Source organism: Vigna unguiculata, chromosome 4 (assembly GCF_037176805.1).
Source record: "Vigna unguiculata cultivar grain cowpea cultivar isolate G323 ecotype 2 chromosome 4, ASM3717680v1, whole genome shotgun sequence".
Classification (NCBI taxonomy): domain Eukaryota; kingdom Viridiplantae; phylum Streptophyta; class Magnoliopsida; order Fabales; family Fabaceae; genus Vigna; species Vigna unguiculata.
The window spans coordinates 49,344,175-49,364,113 of record NC_140795.1 but is presented as its reverse complement, the minus strand read 5'-3'; the positions used below and the strand labels follow the sequence as shown (position 1 = coordinate 49,364,113).

The 19,939-nt window shown below is 38.1% G+C and overlaps 1 protein-coding gene across 7 annotated transcripts; it reads left to right on the top strand.

The window, feature by feature from the left end:
• Positions 1-10,060: 10,060 nt before the first annotated feature.
• LOC114181812 (elongation factor P (EF-P) family protein) lies at positions 10,061-19,210 on the top strand. 7 transcript variants are annotated; one of them, XM_085672604.1, is made up of 13 exons: positions 10,063-10,785; positions 10,956-11,261; positions 11,395-11,673; positions 11,759-11,789; positions 11,899-11,912; positions 12,007-12,057; positions 13,829-13,898; positions 14,461-14,530; positions 14,649-14,716; positions 15,682-15,787; positions 17,490-17,529; positions 18,524-18,591; positions 18,903-19,210. In XM_085672604.1, exons 3-13 carry the CDS (start codon positions 11,470-11,472, stop codon positions 18,913-18,915), a joined length of 735 nt encoding a protein of 244 aa, XP_085528730.1. In that variant the 5' UTR covers positions 10,063-10,785; positions 10,956-11,261; positions 11,395-11,469; the 3' UTR covers positions 18,916-19,210. The 7 variants fall into 7 exon arrangements, with proteins under 7 accessions (XP_027924183.1, XP_085528733.1, XP_027924185.1 ...); XM_028068382.2 differs by having other exon boundaries at positions 10,061-11,261; XM_085672607.1 differs by lacking the exon at positions 10,956-11,261 and having other exon boundaries at positions 10,062-10,493.
• Positions 19,211-19,939: the final 729 nt, after the last annotated feature.

The window sequence follows — 19,939 nt, the reverse complement described above, 5'->3', positions numbered from 1 at the left end:
AGCCATAAGCCCTAAGGCGTATACCCTAAGCCCTAAGCCCAAAACCGTAAGCCTTAAGTTGTAAGTCTTAAGCCTTAAGCCCTAAGCCGTAAGCCCTAGGTCGTAGGCCCTAAGCCGTAAGCCCTAAGCCGAAAGCCCTAAGCCGTAAGCCTGAAGCAATAAGGCCTTAGCCGTAAGCCCTAACCCGTAAGTCGTAAGCCCTAAGCCCTAAGCCGCAAGCTCTAAGCCGTAAGCCTTAAGCCGTAAGCTTTAAGCCGTAAACCCTAAGCCCTTAAGCCTTAGGCCCTAAGCCGTAAACCGTAAGCCGTAAGCCTTAAGCCCTAATCCTTAAGCCCTTACCCTTAAGCCTTAAGCTGTAAGCTCTAAGCCGTAACGCCTAAGCCGCAAGCCCTAAGCTGCAAGCCCTAAGCCATAAGCTCTTAGCCGTAGCCCTAAGCCGTAAGCCTTAAGCCGAAAGCCCTAAGCCCTAAGCCCTAAGCCGTAAGCCTTAATCCGTAACCCCAAGCCGTAACCCCAAGCCGTAAGCCCAAAAGCCGTAAGTCCGAAGCCGTAAGTCCTAAGCCCTATGTCGAAAGCCCTAAGCCGTTAGTCCTAAGCCATAAGCTCTGAGCCCTAAGCCCTAAGCCATAGGTCCTGAGCCTTAAGCCCTAAATTGTAAGCCTTAAGTCGTAAGCCTTAAGCCCTATGCCCTAAGCCTTAAGCCCTAAGTCGAAACCCCTAGGCCAGAGGCCCTAAGTCGTAAGCCCTAAGCCGAAAGCTCTAAGCCATAAGCCCTGAGCCATAAGGCCTAATCCGTACGCCCTATACCGTAAGCCATAACCCGCACGCCCTAAGTCATAAGCCCTAAGCCGTGAGCCTTAAGCCCTAAGTCCTAAGTCGTAAGGCCTAAGCCGTAAGCCCTAAGCCGTAAGCTCTAAGCCGTAAGCCCTAAGCCGTAAGCACTAAGTCGTAAGCCCTAAGCCAAAAGGTCTAAGCCATAAGCCGTAAGCCGTAAGCCGTAAGCCGTAAGTCGTAAGCTCTAAGCCTTAAGTTCTAAGCCCTAATCCTTAAGTCGTAAGCCCTAAACCGTAAGCCCTAAGTCGTAAGCCGTAAGCATAAAGCCCAAAGTCGTAAGCCCCAAGCTGTAACCCCAAGACGTAAGCCCTAAGTCCTAAGCCCTAAGTCGAAAGCCCTAAGCCGTTAGTCCTAAGCCAGAAGCTCTAAGCCCTAAGCCCTAAGCCGTAGGCCCTAAGCCTTAAGCCCTAGGTTGTAAGCCTGAAGTCGTAAGCCTTAAGCCCTAAGCCGTAAGCCCTAGGCCAGAGGCCCTAAGCCATAATCCCTAAGCCGAAAGCTCTAAGCCATAAACCTTGTGGCGTAACGCTTAAGCCGTACGCCGTAAGCCATCAGCTATAAGCCCTAAGCCGTAAACCCTAAGCCGTAAGACCTAAGCCGTATGCCCAAAACCGTAGGCCCTAAGCCGTAAACCCTAAGCCGTGAGCCCTAAGCCCTAAGCCCTAAGCCCTAAGCCCTAAGCTCTAAGCCGCAAGCCTTAAGTCGTAAGCCTTATGCCCTAGGCCTTAAGCCCTAGGCCATAAGCCCTAAGCTGTAAGCCCTAAGTCGAAAGCCTTAAGCTGTAAGCCCTAAGTCGTAAGGCCTAAGCCATACGCCCTAAGCCGTAAACCCTAAGCCGTAAGCCCTAAGCCGTAAGCCCTGAGTCGTAAGCCCTAAGTCGTAAGTCGTAAGCCCTAAGCCCTAAGCCATAAGCCCTAAGTCGTAAGTTGTAAGCCGTAAGCTCTAAGCTGTTAGTCGTAAGCCCTAAGCCGTAAGGCCTAAGCCGTAAGCCTTAAGCCGCAAGCCGTAAGCCTTAAGTCGTAGGCCCTAAGCCGTAAGCCCTAAGCCGTAAGTTCTAAGCCGTAAGCCCTAAGCCGTAAGCCCTAACTCATAAGCCCTAAGCTGTGAGCCCTAAGCCCTAAGCCCTAACACCTAAGCCCTAAGCTGTAAGCCCTAAGCCGTAAGCCGTAAGCCCTAAGCCGCAAGCCGTAAGCCTTATGTTGTAGTTCCTAAGCTGTAAGCCGTAAGCCGTAAGCCCTAACTCATAAGCCTTAAGCCGTGAGCCCTAAGCCCTAAGCCCTAAGCCTTAAGCCCTAAGTCGAAAGCCCTAGGACAGAGGCCCTAAGTCGTAAGCCCTAAGCCGAAAGCTCTAAGCCATAAGCCCTGAGCCATAAGGCCTAATCCGTACGCCCTATGCCGTAAGCCATAACCCGTACGCCCTAAGTCGTAAGCCCTAAGCCGTGAGCCTTAAGCCCTAAGTCCTAAGCTGTAAGCCCTAAGCCGTAAGCCCTATGTCATAAGTCCTGAGTCGTAAGGCCTAAGCCGTAAGCCCTAAGCCGTAAGCTCTAAGCCGTAAGCCCTAAGCCGTAAGCGCTAAGTCCTAAGCCCTAAGCCAAAAGCTCTAAGCCGTAAGCCGTAAGCCGTAAGCCGTAAGTCGTAAGCTCTAAGCCTTAAGTTCTAAGCCCTAATCCTTAAGTCGTAAGCCCTAAACCGTAAGCCCTAAGCCGTAAGCCGTAAGCATAAAGCCCAAAGTCGTAAGCCCCAAGCCGTAACCCCAAGCCGTAACCCCAAGACGTAAGCCCTAAGTCCTAAGCCCTAAGTCGAAAGCCCTAAGCCGTTAGTCCTAAGCCAAAACCTCTAAGCCCTAAGCCTTAAGCTGTAGGCCCTAAGCCTTAAGCCCTAGGTTGTAAGCCTTAAGTCGTAAGCCTTAAGCCCTAAGCCCTAAGCCTTAAGCCCTAAGCCCTAGGCCAGAGGCCCTAAGCCATAATCCCTAAGCCGAAAGCTCTAAGCCATAAGCCTTGAGCCGTAACGCTTAAGCCGTACGCCGTAAGCCGTAAGCCATCAGCTATAAGCCCTAAGCCATAAACCCTAAGCCGTAAGACCTAAGCCGTATGCCCAAAACCGTAGGCCCTAAGTCGTAAACCCTAAGCCGTGAGCCCTAAGCCCTAAGCCCTAAGCCCTAAGCCCTAAGCCCTAAGCCGCAAGCCTTAAGTCGTAAGCCTTATGCCCTAGGCCTTAAGCCCTAGGCCATAAGCCCTAAGCTGTAAGCCCTAAGTCGAAAGCCCTAAGCCGTAAGCCCTAAGTCGTAAGGCCTAAGCCATACGCCCTAAGCCGTAAGCCCTAAGCCGTAAGCCCTAAGCCGTAAGCCCTGAGTCGTAAGCCCTAAGTCGTAAGTCGTAAGCCCTAAGCCCTAAGCCCTAAGCCATAAGCCCTAAGTCGTAAGTTGTAAGCCGTAAGCTCTAAGCTGTTAGTCTTAAGCCCTAAGCCGTAAGGCCTAAGCCGTAAGGCCTAAGCCGTAAGGCCTAAGCCGCAAGCTGTAAGCCTTAAGTCGTAGGCCCTAAGCCGTAAGCCCTAAGCCGTAAGTTCTAAGCCCTAAGCCCTAAGCCGTAAGCCCTAACTCATAAGCCCTAAGCTGTGAGCCCTAAGCCCTAAGCCCTAACACCTAAGCCCTAAGCCGTAAGCCCTAAGTCGTATGCCCTAAGCCGTAAGCCGTAAGCCCTAAGCCGCAAGCCGTAAGCCTTATGTTGTAGGTCCTAAGCCGTAAGCCGTAAGCCGTAAGCCGTAAGCCGTAAGCCCTAACTCACAAGCCCTAAGCCGTGAGCCCTAAGCCCTAAGCCCTAAGACCTAAGCCTTAAGTCGTAAGCCCTAAGCCGTATGCCCTAAGCCATAAGCCGTAAGCCCTAGCTCGCAAGCTGTAAGCCTTATGCTGTAGGCTCTAAGCCGTAAGCCGTAAGTTCTACGCTGTAAGCCGTAAGCCTTAAGTCATAATCCCTAAGATGTAAGCCGTAAGCCCTAGGCCGTAGGTCCTAAGCCGAAAGCCCTAAGCCGAAAGCCCTAAGCCGTAAGCCTGGAGCAATAAGGCCTTAGCCGTAAGCGCTAAGCCATAAGCCCTAAGCTGTAAGCCTTAAGCCGCAAACTCTAAGTCGTAAGCCTTAAGTCGTAAGCTTTAAGCCGTAAGCCGTAAGCCCTTAAGCCCTAGGCCCTAAGCCGTAAGCCTTAAGCCCTAATCCTTAAGCCCTTAGCCTTAAGCCTTAAGCTGTAAGCTCTAAGCCGTAAGGCCTAAGCCGTAAGCCCTATGCCGCAAGCCCTAAGCCATAAGCTCTTAGCCGTAGCCCTAAGCCGTAAGCCTTAAGCCGAAAGCCCTAAGCTGTAAGCCCTAAGCCGTAAGCCCTAATCCGTAAGTCCTAAGCCGTAAGCCCTAACCCGTAGGCTCTAAGTTGTAAGCCCTAAGCCGTCAACCCTAAGTCGTAAGCCGTAAGTCCTAAGCCAAAAGCTCTAAGCCATAAGCCCTAAGTCGTAAGGTCTAAGATAAAAGCTCTAAGACATAAGCCGTAAGTCCTAAGTCGTCAGCCACAATCCCTAAGTCGTCAGCCACAATCCCTAAGCCGTAAGCCCTAAGCTTTAAGCCCTAAGTCGTAAGCCCTAAGCTGTAAGCCCTAAGCCGTAAGCTGTAAGCCATAAGCCGTAAGCCGTAAGCCCTAATCCGTAAGCCCTAAGCCCTAAGCCTTAAGCCGCAAACCCTAAGCCGTAAGCCTTAAGTCGTAAGCCGTAAGCCATAAGCTCTAAGCCGTAAGCCCTAAGTCGTAAGCCCTAAGCCATAAGTTGTAATTCGTAAGGCGTAAGCCCTAAGCCGTAAGGCTTAGGACAAAAGCCGTAAGACGTAAGCCCTAAGACCTAAATCGTAAGCCCTAACTCCTAAGCCCTAAGCCCTAAGCCCTAAGCCCTAAGCCGTAAGCCCTAAGTCCTTAGCCCTAAGTCCTTAGCCCTAAGCCGTAAGCCCTAAGCCCTAAGCCTTAATCCCTAAGCCTTAAGCCCTAAGCCGTAAATCCTAAGCTGTAAGTCCTAAGATGTACACCGTAAGTCGTAAGCTCTAAGCTGTAAGCCGTAAGCCCTAAGCCGTAGGGCCTAAGCCGTAAGCCCTAAGCCATAATCCCTAAGCCGCAAGCCGTAAGCCTTAAGCCGTAAGCCCTAAGCCCTAAGCCGTAATCAGTAAGCCGTAAGCCCTAAGCAGTAAGCCTTAAGCCGTAAGCCCTAAGCCTTAAGCCGTAAGCCGTAAGCCCTAAGCCGTAAGCCTTAAACCGTAAGCTGTAAGCCGTAGGCCTTAAGCCGAAAACCCTAAGTCGTAAGCCCTAAGCCATAAGGCTTAAGCCGTAAGCCCTAAGCCATAAGTTGTAAGACCCAAAAAATTAAATAATTAAATAATTAATTAATAAATGCAGGTAGTGGGAGCCTTTAAGGCATTAATTATTTATTTATATGACATGGAAAAGTACTAGCTCAATTGGTTGAGAGTACTTAGTATGTGAGAGGACTTGGGTTTAAGTCTTATGTATGTTAATTGTGTGTTATTTAATTTATTATTATTTTTAATAATAATATACTTGATCATGTTCAGTGATAATATAATCATAGAATTATATTAAATATCACAAAACATGAATTGGTTGAATGGTTGTGCATTGAATTGACATTGGCATGGTTATGGGTTCGAACCATGGTAATTCTAAATTAAACTTAAGAAAAAATAATGATTAGTAAGTGAATTAGAGGAGCTAAATTGAGGTGGTGCTAAAGAGACCATTGGTGATCAAAGGGGGAGCTCTAGCATTTGCGTTTTAAGCAAGAGGATGGCTCGAGCTTGGTGCAGTGTTGGTGGCAACGAGAGGCATCGGAGAAGATGGTGGTTGTTGTCCCGGCGAGTGTAGTCAAGACGTATGCAAGCACGAGCATAGTGGTACAGGCAGCGGGCTGAACGGAGAAGATGGAGCGCGAAGACGACGCGATGGTTCTCTGCGTTGGCCGCTGCAGGTCTCGCGAGCATTCTCGATGTAGATGGGCGACGGAAAAAGGGTTGTGTCGGCGAGTGCAAGTGCAGGTATGGTCGTTTCGAGTGGCGGCAATGTCGAGCATGGTGGTTTGTGTGGGAAGTTGGTTACTGGTGCGGACGAGTTGTCGGGAGTTCGTGTGCTAGTGAGGTCATACAAGGAGATGGTGGTTGGTGCGGGGAAGGCAGGTGGACGGAGGTGTGGTGACGGCCGGCGTAGGGGTGACGACTGCGGTGGCTGTGGCATGGAGATGGTGGGAGAGAAGGAGATTAGGGTTAGGGTTTTGGTTGTGTGAAGGAGAGAGAATGATGAGGTGGCATGTTTTGATTGGTGATTTGAGATCTTCAAAATTATTATTTTGAGACTTATTTTATGACTTAAAAATTCACTTAAAAGTATTAGCTTAAGTGATTGAGAGTACTTTGACTGTGTGAGAGGACTTGGGTTTGAGTCCTAATAAAAATTTTTTACCACCATAATATTCTTACACTCATTTGACACCTAATATTTTTTAACACCCATTTGATAATTATAATTTTTTTACACCTATTTGACAACTATAATATTTTTACTCCCCTTTGACACCTAAAATATTTTTACATCTATTTGACACCTAAAATATTTTTACCACTATTTGACGACTAAAATCTTTTTACACCCATTTGACAACTATATTTTTTTTACACTCATTTGACTCCTAATATTTTTTAACACCCATTTGACAATTATAACTTTTTTACACCCATTTGACAACTATAATATTTTTACTCCAATTTGATACCTAAAATATTTTTACACCCATTTGACACCTAAAATATTTTTACACCCATTTGACACCTATATTCTTTCTACACCTATCTGACACCTAAAATTATTTTACATCTATTTGATACCTAAAATCTTTTTACACCCATTTGACAACTATATTTTTTTTACAATCCTTTGACACCTAATATTTCTTAAACACCCATTTGACAATTATAATTTTTTAACACCCATTTGACAAATGTAATATTTTTACTCCCTTTTGACACCTAAAATATTTTTACACCCATTTGACACCTAAAATATTTTTACCACTATTTGACGACTAAAATATTTTTATTCCATTTGACACCTAAAATATTTTTACACGCATTTGGCAGATAAATTTTTTTTACAACCATTTGAGACCTAAAATATTCTTACACTCATTTGACACCTAAAAAAATTTTACTCATTTGACATCTAAATTATTTTTACACCTATCTGACACCTATAATCATTTTACACCCACTTGAAAACTATATTTTTTTATAGTCATTTGACACCTAATATTTTTTAACACCCATTTCACAATTATAATTTTTTTTAAATTCATTCGACAGTTATAATATTTTTACTTCCATTTGACACCTAAAATATTTTTAGACTCATTTGATACCTAAAATATTTTAACCCGAGTTTGACACCTTAAATATTTTTACTCTCATTTGACACCTAAAATATTTTTAAGCTCATTTGACCACCAAAATATTTTTACACACATTCGACACCTAAAATTATTTTACACCCATTTGCAACTAAAATTAATTTACACTCATTTGACACCTAAAATCTTTTTACACTCATTTGAAAACTAAAATTATTTTACACCCATCTGACATCTAAAATTTGTTTACACCAATTTGACCACTATACTTTTTTAACACTCATTTGACACCGTAAATATTTTAATGCCATTTGACACATGTACTAATTTTACACCCATTTGACACCTAAATTATTTTTACCACTCTTTGACGCCTAAAATATATTTACTCCCATTTGATACCTAAAATATTTTTACATCCATTTGATAGATAAAATTTGTTTACAACCATTTGAGACCTAAAATATTCTTACACTCATTTGACACCTAAAAAATTTTTACACTCATTTGTACCTAAATTATTTTTAAACCTATCTGACACCTATAATTATTTTACAACCATTTAACACCTAAAATCATTTTACACCCATTTAACAACTATATTTTTTTACTGTCATTTGACACCTAACATTTTTTAACAATTATAATTTTTTTACACCCGTTTGACAACTATAATATTTTTACTCTCCTTTGACACCTAATTTTTTTACACCTATTTGACACCTAAAATATTTTTACACCCATTTGACAACTATATTTTTTTACACTCATTTGACACCTAATATTTTTTAACACCCATTTGACAATTATAATTTTTTATACCCATTTGACAACTATAATATTTTTACTTCTATTTGACACCTGAAATATTTTTACACACATTTGACACCAAAAATATTTTTACCCCCATTTGACACCTATATTATTTTTACACCTATCTGACACCTAAAATTATTTTATATCTATTTGACACCTAAATCTTTTTACACCCATTTGACAACTATATTTTTTTTACAATCATTTGACACCTAATATTTTTTAACACCCATTTGACAATTATAATTTTTTTACACCCGTTTGACAACTATAATATTTTTACTCCCATTTGACACCTAAATTTTTTTACACCAATTTAACACCTTAAATCTTTTTACACCCATTTAATAACCATATTTTTTTACACTCATTTGACATGTAACATCCTGGTAGGATATTACTTAAAATAAATAATTAAACAAGGTAGAAATAAAGATTATAGGGTACTAAAAGATGAATCAGGGGTGGGACGTGATTGTGACGATTGTGTTTGGGGCAGATTAATAGAGGAAGAACCAAAAAGTAGAAGAAGTCCAGAAAATCCTAGAAGAAAGAGCAGGTTCCGAAGAAGCAGCAGCGTTCGACCAGTCTGAGTTCACACATATGATGAGAGACCTTCTCTAATTTAATAAAGTCCTTGCTAAAAAACCTCTCAGCTAAGGTTGACTTACGTTTCAAAACCTATATAGAGACCTTCTCTATAGAGTTCAATAAAGTCCCTACTAAGAAACCTCTTAACTAAGGTTGACTTACGTTTCAAGACCTTTGTAGAGACCTTCTCTACAAAGTTTAAGAAAGTCCCTGTTATGAAACCTCTTAGTTAAGGTTGACTTACATTTCAAGACCTCTGTAGAGACCTTCTCTATATAGATGAATAAAGTCTCTATTAAGTTACCTCTTAGCTAAGGTTGACTTACGTTTCAAGATCTCAACAGAGACCTTCTCTACAAAGATTAAGAAAGTCCTTGCTAAGAAACTTCTTAGCTAAGGTTGACTCATGTTCCAAGACCCCTGTAAAGACTTTCTCTACAAAGTTTAGCAAGTCCTTGCTAAAATACCTCTTAGCTAGGATGAACTCATGTTTAAAGAACTCTATAGAGATATTCTCTACATAATTTAGTAAGTCCTTCCTAAGAAACCTCTTAGTTAGGATGAACTCACGTTCAAAGAACTCTGTAGAGACCTTCTCTACAAAATTTAGTAAGTCCTTGCTAAGAAACCTCTTAGCCAAGGTGAACTTATGTTCCAAGACCTCTTTAGAGGTTAGAAAGTCCTTACTAAGAAACCTCTTAGCTAGAATGAACTCACGTTCAAAGAACTCTATGGAGATTTTCTCTATAGAATTTAGTAAGTCCTTGTTAAGACCGGTCTTGGTCGAAGGACGAGACGAGCCGACCCGAGTGGAAGGTCGTGACAAACCGATCTAAGTTGATAGCCAAGACGAACTGGTCCGAGCCAAAATTTGAGATGAGCCAACCTGAGCAAAGGTCGAGATTGGTTGGCTTGGGTTGAAGGCTGAGACAAATTGATTCGATCTGAAGGTTGAAACTAGGAATGACAAGAGGGCGAGGACGAGTTTTGCTATCCCATACACATCTCAGAAAAAAAAATTCATTCTCATCCCCGTATCCAAACCCAACGAATGTTAATTTTGTCTCATCTCCATTCCCACCAGGTAATGGATATATATTCGTACCCATGCCCGTACCTGTACCTAGGGATGACAAAAATACTTGTACTTGTGGATATCGACGGATAAAATCCATTGTAGATAGTTGGTATGCACGAATAATAGGTACTCGCAAGTAGCAGGTAGCAGGTAATTTAATATCCGTTCATTAACGGGTCGGGGTCAGGTATCATATTACCTGTACATGCGTGTATTTGCGACCTATTAAGAAAATGAAATTACATTTTTATCCTTAAGTTTTACGTTATTAAGTTACTCATGTCTTCCCTACTGGAATTTTTTTTCTTCTCGCTCTTTATTGTCGTCAAATGCTAGAGAAGTATTTCTCCTTTCTGACTGAGGAAAATCAAAACGTTGGCCTTGGCGTTCTGACTCTCAGCAAGTTTGAGTTCGAAGTTGAGGTGTTGGAGTTTGAAGTTCGAAGTCGAAGTTGATGGTGGACTTGCGATGGTTTTTTCCTTGAGGTTTAAAACATGACGTAAAGGGGCGATAAGGCTTTTGTTTCACTCGTGAGTCATAAGAAATGACGAAAAAGATGGATTGAGACAAAGGTCGGGGACATCGGCGGTGGTGCTCGAGACTGGTGTAGGCAGAGGCACATTACAATGATAGGTTGTGTTGTTTGGTTCTCGCGGCAACTCCTATGATGGTGACAGTGTTTACAACAACGTCTCTTGTTGTCATGGGGCGTGTGGCGGCGGAACCTACTACTAGATTCATGGTAACTCACAGACATGAAGGTGAAAGGGAAACCCTAATTGACTTTGTGTGGGAGAAAAGGATAAGGTTGGGTCTGGTCAAGTTTTTACTTGTCACACCCGTCATTTAATGTTTGCACCAGTTTTCATTATATGTTCAGTTGTTTAAATTTTTTCTACACCTCTATTTATATTTTTGTCTCTCGTTGTCGTGGAGAGTGTGGAAGCGAAACCTACTGCTAGATTCATGGTAACTCACAAACATAAAGGTGAAAGGGAAACCCTAATTGATTTTGTGTGGGAGAAGAAGATAAGGTTAGGTCTGGTCAAACTTTTACTTGTCACACCCGTCATTTAATGTTTGCACCAGTTTTCATTATATGTTCAGTTGTTTAAGTTTTTTTTACACCTCTATTTATTTTTTTAGTTGTAATTTAATTTGGATCTAATAAAAATTTATTTAAAAAATTACACCTCATTATAAGGGAGGGATACAGCTTTTTCATGCCATTCGGTAGCAAGTAGACACTATTCTCATGCCATTCGGTAGCAAGTAGACACTGTTCGTAATCAACCCGGTATCATTCCTCCTCGTATCCACTTTCTTAAGCTCTAGTCACCTCCACAGCCAGAGTCGCCGATTTGGGAATTTCTGCTACTGTACTAGTCCGGCGAGATCCGAAATTCCACTCCTCTGTTTGCCGCTGCCAAAGCCGTTTTCTCAAACCAATTTATCTGTGCAGAAATCACTTTGCTGCGTGCTATTCACCCTTTATTCCTTTACTGGAATGGTTATTTTCTATATATACCCTTGGTGATTTTTGTGTTGCTCTGTTCTTTACTTTTGCTATGTGTGTGTGGAACATTTGGGAATGAAAAACTGACATGTATTAATGTTTTGGTTAAATGTATTTGTGAATCCAGGTATATCTAGCTTTTAAGTAACCCAAAAAGCTTCAGGTTGTTCCGAAATAAAATTGACCCAACAACAGTTAGAGAATGCAAACTATGCGGCTGAGGCTTTCCAATTCCGACACCAGATCTCTTATCAGGCTCTCATCTTATTTGTATTCTTATTTTCGTACACCATTGGATTTTATCTCACTATCGACATCGTCTCGTGCTTCCTCCACCGCAACCAACTTGTTCACATCTCCGTGGTCTTCCTCTCAACGTCGGGGAATCAAAGTATCTGGTTCTGATGTATGCGTCTTTTAACTTTGACTATTTTATTGGGCTTTTGGTCAAGTTTTTTATAGCTGCTTCTTCACTGTCTTTTGCGGTGCAGATTAGAGTGGGAAATATCATTGGAAAACAAGGTTCCTATGCTCTTGGGTTATTGAATTTTACTGTGGTTTCAATTCAACATGTATGCTTTCTAACAGATTCATTTTGCATTCTTATTGTGTTGGTCGTGCTTGCTTCCAGGGCGCATTTACGAGGTACATACTATTACTACTCAATCAATTTATTGCCAAATAGGATCCATTCAATCTTGTTATCCCACACTTTCTTTCGTGATGCAAACCTCATCAGGTTCTTAAAGTCGATCACTCTCATGAAGGAAGAGGAAAAGCCACAATCAAGGTTTGTCCTAAGATTTCCTTTTTTTTTTGTCATACTGACCCTCCCTAAATGCACACTTGTTCCATAATTTTATAAGTGAGCATGCTTATCTTTATTTATTTTTGGACGAACTTTTACATAAGCTAAAATGCATAAGCTAATTTGTAGAAGCTCTTTCTAGCTTCTTTTAATTATTATTTTTGACTTGTACATGAGCTAATTTTAGCTTATGGAGAACTTAATTTCATTTTTTTTCTTCTTATTTTTCTCTCCTGGGAGGACATATGGTGAAACTTGTTCAAATAGATCCTTGGAATGGAATAGTGTACTATATTGAAAATGATTAAATTAGGAAAAGAGTATTGGTGTAGTGAATGCCATCATGTAATTTGTCTTTTGAAGGAATTACTATTATATATATTTCTAAAGTAACTAATTGTAAGTCGTTTGGCCATTGTGTCCAGGAAACCTGCTTTGCTCATTTTCTGCACTCTCTTTAAGATTTTTCTTGACACTCTAAATCAACTCCTTGGTGCACAAAATAGTATGCCTTAATTTTATACTGCACATCCTATTTGGTAGAGGAAATTTTTCATCAGTAATTTTGACAATTTTCTTATTTATCTTCACAAATTAGAAAAGTGGTGAACAAAGTGAATAGAAAACTAGTTGTGTGGACGGTAACAATTAGCTTATTTAGTCATAGTTAAATAACTTGTTTTATGAGTTAAAATTTCTGGCCTCTAACAAGTTATTATTATTATTATCCATAATGAAAGCATATGTGTTCGATATGTAAATGCATATAAGACAATATTTTAGTTAGTCAGCTACTTTAGTTCACAGCTATTTGGTAGCTGTCAGTAAATAAGCTAGACTGTTGTGTTCTAGACAACTGAATCTAGACTGAATGTAGATAAATTGAAAAGATAGTCAAGTGCACAGCAAAGTTTCCTTTACCTCTGTTTCTCTCCTCTTGTCTCTATCCTCTATATAGTGTTCTTCCCTTTTCTCCTCTTGTTGTCTTCCTGTTTCTTTCATCTTTCGTACCTAAATTCTATATTATGACTCATCTTGATTTATCTGTGTAAATTTACCAGCTTGAACCCACATGTTAAAATGCATGTGTATATGACACTGTTTGCTATGTACAAACTCACTTGGATTGTATTGAAAAGCCAACAATGTGGTAATGGGCAAACAGTTTTCTTTGGAAGCAAGCTTACTCCGATACACTGTTAAATGATAAACTAATATTTTTTTCATGACCTTACTATAGATGTTATACAAAATCCCAAATATTCTTATTATTTGATTTGGTTGCAAGGTGAGAAAATCAGGGAAAATAAAATAAAGTGAAAGAGAGTGATCAAGGAGTAAAAACAAAGTTTGATATGAGAATCTAAATATTCTGCTATTTTCTCTATAATTTGAGCTATACAATTTATAGAAACTGATGAGACATTGGCAGGCAGTCGTTTCAAATGATAATGCAACCATTTCTCCACTAATTTGCTACAAACAAATTTACTGAACTTCCTACAACAACTAACAGTATGCAAAAGCACGAATGACATGTACCTAGTAATAGATTTTATCGAGTAATGTTTTCTTTAGAGGGTGTACATTTTCCAGAAACTTGTTACATAAAAATTAAAAATGGAGAAGCCCTTGTTTTATATTTAGATGATATGACCTTGTTTTAATGCTCTTGTTATCAGGTAAAGTTGTATGTTGTTACTCTGGTCTCTCTCAACTACATTCCTAACAAATACTAGTTTGTTTAAAATAGGTGGAGCTTCGTGACATTGGCCAGGGAAACAAGATCACACAAAGAATGGGTACTGATGACGATATTGAAAGTATGTACTTGTATATGTAACATGTCAAATGCAAATCTCTGAGTAATATAATCATTGTGCAAAGATTGTTGATTTAGTTGTTAATATTGATACCATTATTAGTAACTTCTTGCTGTCTGGTACCATTGTTCATAACCTTTTCTTATGGCCAAGATTGCCTAATATTTATGTTGCAAAGCAATTTAATCCTACAAATCCAACTCATAAGGTAAGGTTATACTCACTTGTGTACTATAATTTGACTATATCTCTAGTTGATATAGAATCTCCAACGATAACACGGAAGCTAAGTTAAGGACTAATTACCAAAGTAACCAAATCAGAAATAAAGCTCTACATAATCAGAATAAATCTAGATTTTGTTGAGGTCCAACAGTGTGTGTTTGTTCTCTGATCCAATAACCTATCTGAAGGTTGTGTACATTTTCCATTATTGTAATTTAAATGGAAAGATGTTGAGCAATATCGGCCTTTTCCAATCAGTGTCTGCTAGGGTACTTCAAGCCTTGTGATAATGGACTTGTAATCCTTTCCAGCGCTTACAAATCATTAATTGTTTCAGGGGTCTACGTTCAGGAAAAGACTTTCATGTTTATGTGCATGGATCATGATGGAACTGTAGTTTTGATGGAGTGAGTTTTTACAGCTTTCGTTCTAATTTGCTGTTAGTATATCATTGTAAGCTTTCGAGGGCTATAAATTCTTGGTAAGCATAATTATTAATTTGTTTCTCTTTGTAATTGTGGTCAGCCCTGACTCACTGGATCAAATGGAAGTTTCAAAGGACTTGTTCAACAAGGACTGTTTGTATCTACGAGGTGGATAAAAGCTAACACTCCTCAACCCTTCATATCTGCTCTTTTTTGATCAATTAATATGGAACATTTTTAACTTGTCAATTGTGCTTAGTGCTCATATCATACTCTAAAGGATGCTAAGATAGCATCATTGTTTCAATAACCTACAAATGTGTCAACAAATAGTTTTTGATTTTATCATTTTTATGAATTATTGGGAATTACACTTTTTTGTTTTTTTTTTCTAATCAAATTCATTGTTCAATTGCTATGTAATGAATTTGATTGATGATTGTCTCTCAAGTGTTTCCCCAAAACTTGTGCTACCAATTGTCAACTTCCTCTTTAACTTAGAGTCTTAGATAATCACTTATTGATGTTCGTGTTCAATGTGAACTTTCTATAGCTTTGTAACAACTAAGTATCTTCGTTATGGTGTTTGAAATCTCAATGCCACCATGATGCATGGTTTGTTCCGGTACTTCAATCACATGCTAGATCACTATCATTAGTTTTATTCTTGTTTCATCGCTTGTTCACTGCTGTATTTATATGAAAAATGTATAGATAATCACCTACTTGCAGCAAAAGTTCCCCAATTCATCAAAAAAGCTACTAAACTAACAGTACTTTTAGAATATGCACTACCGTTCTGACCGCTCTCCTTTAAGTCTACTCTTCTCAATCAATTGTTGAATCACTCTTCTTTACTCCTTGCATACATCCTGCCCTTTCTGTTTCCCCCCACTCTCTCCTCTACCTGACTCCTTTTATCATACAGTTTTTGTCTCAGGCCTTCATTTCCAAGTCCAACACCTTAACCCTCTTGGCCTGAGTCAATGCCTTTCCCTTTTGTTCTTCTGCTATACACTTCTGTTAAATGCCTATTAGTGGCTCTGCATTTATTGACAAGTATGTTCTCTACTCTTGTAGTCAATCTAGCTCTCTATTACTAGTTAATTATCACTTTGTTGCTTGGTTAGCAGATGAAATGAAAGTTAGGGTACAATTTTATGATGACAAACCTTTATCTGCATCCGTTCCAAAACGTGTCACATGCATTGTCAAGGAAGTCATTTCAGCCACTACAAGGTATGTGTCATTATTCATTGTTGTGCTTAATGAATCTTCTTTATTCCTGTTTGCAATTTTCTCCAATTTTATATGCCAATTTTTTTTTTTCAATTTGTCTTACTATCCATACTTCTTTCTTGATCACTTTTTCCTTCTTGTTAGATATTGTTTAGATATTGTTTAGATATTGTTTGATATTGTTAAGATATTGTTAGATATTGTTAATCACAATATCAAACAATATCTTCTATTTGCTCTATTTATTTTTAGTTACTCTTTTTAGTTGTACCTTTCTCTATTATAAATAGATTACCCAATGTGTGATTTATACACAAGGGAGATTAATCTCAAACCCTGTTTTCTCTATATTCAACACTTCTCACTTGAATTTGTTGTTTAAATTTCTAATCTTTGAGGTGCTATTTGTGTGCTCTAAATTTTATTTTTAGAATTTCGAACTATATCCTAGTCACAATCTCTTGTTTGTGCCAGGCAGTCATAATACCCTAGTCCCTATCAGTTTTACCCATTTTAACTCTTAGGTTTTATTGTACTTCAATTCCCAACTGCAAATTTCTTTTGACGGACATGAAATTGTGATAAGTGAAGGGAAATACCTAAAATAGGGAACAAGAGAAGGAAAGTATTGAGGGTTGGAAAGTGGAAATTGTAATAAGGTGTACTCTAAAGTTTATAGTTTTGTAAAAGCAAAGGAAAACACAATTTGTGAATATTGAGAATGATACCTCCCTTGAAGCATCCATGGTCAGAAATCCAAAGAAATATAACATAATCGCTATCCTATCCCAAATCGAAAGCAAGTTTAAGGGCAAGAAGTTGCCTGTAAAGGTTAATTTGAAGGAAATTTTAGGAGCTTTGTAAAGTAAGAAGTTTCCCATTATTATAGAGTTTCAGTTGTGTGAGAACTTCCACTTGCTTTGGCTTGTGAAGTAATTTTTCCTAATAGTAGTCGTGCCCTTGGAGGGAGTTCTAGGCATCCAAAAGTTTGTCTTGGAATAGTCCCTAAATTGTTTGCTTTCTTGCTCCATCTGAATGACAATAAGTATAACTTTACACTTGCTGTCATACACTAGTAATATTTCTTGCAATTAGTTCCCCATTTATGGGAGGGTGCTGATTATAGTTGTTTAATTTGTTTCTGATTTTTTTGTTTACTATATCAGCCAATATTTGCATACTGCTAATATTTAGGGTTAAATATGTTTTCCCTCAAGTTTCAGTGAAATTTGAAATTAGTCTTTTTTCAAAACTTTTGACCAATTTAGTCTTTTATTTTTAAAAATGCGGAAATATTATCCTTTTAACCAAATTTTATTAAGTTTATCTGACGTTTCAAACACATTTCATGATAATATTTGAATTATTTACACCGTTTGACACATTTTTGCTTCAGTGTTAACTCAAATATTATCATAAAATGTGTTTAAAATGTCAAATAAACTTAACAAAATTTGGTGAGAAGGACTAAATGCACGTATTTCTAAAGATGAAGGACTAAATTGGTATAAAGTTTCGAAAAGAGGCTAATTCCAAAATTCACTGAAACTTGAGAGGGACTAAAAATATATTTATCCCTATGAATTATTATACATATCAATGATGAAAATCAACCTCTTAGGTGGAACATTGTAATTTAAATTCTTTGGCCTATAAATTTGAAAGTCTTGTACTAATTTCTTCTTATTTTTCTTAATTTAAGGAATAAAAAGGTCGTACTGGACAATGGCCTTGCAGTTGAAGTAAGTCACATTATTATTTATTTTCTGTATTACACTTATTTAATGGTGTAAATAATTGGTAAAATGTTTATCACCATTTGCTTCTATCTTTGAAAGTTTAATCATTATCTAATATAGTAGTTACAAGCAATATTTTTCTGGAATTTTTTTTTAAGGTCAACCTGAATTTTTGAGGAAATTTCTTTTATGTTAGTTATTGTACTTGAGTTTAGTTTGGTGTCCCTTTAACTGTAGAAAATTGAGAAATGAGTTTTGTATGATTCCTTGCCTCTCGGTTTACCTATAGTCCACCAATGTCAAAAATGTTTTTTTTTTCTGGAAATTGTGTTTCTTGATGACTTTTGGCATCCTCTCACGGCACGGGACAATTGATGTCACCTTTTAAAAAGTCCTTGGATTTGTTGCAGTCCATTCTGCCCCTAACTTGCCCTTGGGAGTAATAGAATTTGATGAAATGAGAAATAAGAAATCTGAACTTAAGGAAAGTGTTTCATTAATTGAGTGAAAAACAACAAGAAAAAGAAAAACCACATGAGTCTATATAACAGACTCTGATCAACACTAAGTCTTTACGGAGACATAGAATTGATTATATTTGTAACAAACTTGACACATACGATTTGTATACTCTTATTTGAGGGGGAGTGTTAGATATTGTTTGATATTGTTAAGATATTGTTAGATATTGTTAATCACAATATCAAACAATATCTTCTATTTACTCTATTTATTTTTAGTTACTCTTTTTAGTTGTATATTTCTTTATTATAAATAGATTATCCTATGTGTGATTTATACACAAGGGGAATTAATTTCAAACCATATTTTCTATATATTCAACACCATCAAATCAGTATGTAGCTAACGATTATACTTAATTGTGCTAAAATTTCCTTCCTTTCGAAATACCTTTCATGAAAATGGTAGAAGAGTGGAATTAAATCATTATTTAGGTAATACTAAATGTTTGTTTTGTCTGATCAACGACCTCCAGGTACCGCCTCACATTGTAGCTGGTGATGCCATAGTTGTTAATACGGAGGATGACTCCTACATAGAAAGGTTAGTTGGTGTAATCTGATTCAAAGAAAGTGATATTAAAATTAATGATACATTTTTTCATTCAAAGAGAGCCGTGTGATCAACTCTCTTGGTATTGTATTGATGTCTTGCACTTTTCATCCCTTTCCTAGTACTTCATCCTTCTGTATTTGTCAAGTAAAATCATAGTAGGGTATAATGAATGACATTCTTTAGGTACTAGATTCTTTTTTAACCGCTATTATACTTGGAACCATTACTATCATTTTTGTGTAAACTTGGATCATAATGATTTGTATTATTAATAATAAATATTATCTCTTAATTTTCAGGGCCAAATCATAGTGCGACTTCAGCCAGGATTTGAAAAGATATCCAATATTGTCATGGCTTCTGAAGCAGAATGGCCTTTTATTCAGCCTCCTAGCCCTACCTTCCCCTCTTTCACTTCATAATAGCTTCTTTTTTTTTCTGCATCTCCTAGCAACTGAGTTTGAATGTTTGTGTTTGCAGGACTATTGCTTTAGTTTGTGCATAACGAAAGCAAGACAACATAATTTTGATTGTTGAAATTTTAGATGATAAAAACTCATTTGGACGGTTTGTATTTATATTTAAGTAGCAGGAATTTCTTTCTCCAGCCCCATAAGTTTCAAATTGCTTACTTTACCCTTTATAAATTGTATTATCTGGAAACTTAATGAAATGTGCAATTCGGAAATTGGACTCTTTTCTTGATATAGCTTGATACAATCACCACTAGATATTCTTACAAGACTTCAATCATTTCTTGGACGTAAATTATATCCAAAGTGAATTGGTGTAAATAATGCTAAATTATATCCAAATTGAAATGGTGGAAGTAATGCTCAAAACATGTCTAGGAATCATTTTTTACCCACCTCAACATTCCTGAAATGTAAATCTAAACCCACAAACAAAAGTACACCATAGAAAACTAAATGTTTTGACTATTGAATAAAAATAGAGGGAAGTAAATACAGAAGTGCAAGGGGAAGCATCCTATCTAACACAGAGGATGTCATATCATACCCAGTATAACTCATTGATTTTCATTTACGATTAAGCCATTGCAAACAAAATATCAAGGAAAAGTAACAATTATCAAAATCATAAAAATTATTCTTTAGGAACGGGTGTAAATTACTATACAAATATATATTAGTGTGTTTGATGAAAAAAAAATAATTAATTATTATTTTTATAGTAATTACATAATGTGGCATTTTGTTAATTAAAAATTAAAAGTAATTATTTGAAAAATATAAAAAATGAGAAGTGGATAGAACAAAAATATTTACTAAGAACTTAATTATATATATATATATATATATATATATTTAAAAAT

Coding starts and splice junctions, on each gene's coding strand:
- LOC114181812 (XM_028068382.2), top strand. CDS start 11,470: ATGCAAACTATGCGGCTGAGGCTTTCCAATTCCGACACCAGATCTCTT. Junction 15,788..17,489: donor GTCATTTCAGCCACTACAAG/GTATGTGTCATT, acceptor TCTTAATTTAAG/GAATAAAAAGGTCGTACTGG. Junction 17,530..18,523: donor ACAATGGCCTTGCAGTTGAA/GTAAGTCACATT, acceptor AACGACCTCCAG/GTACCGCCTCACATTGTAGC.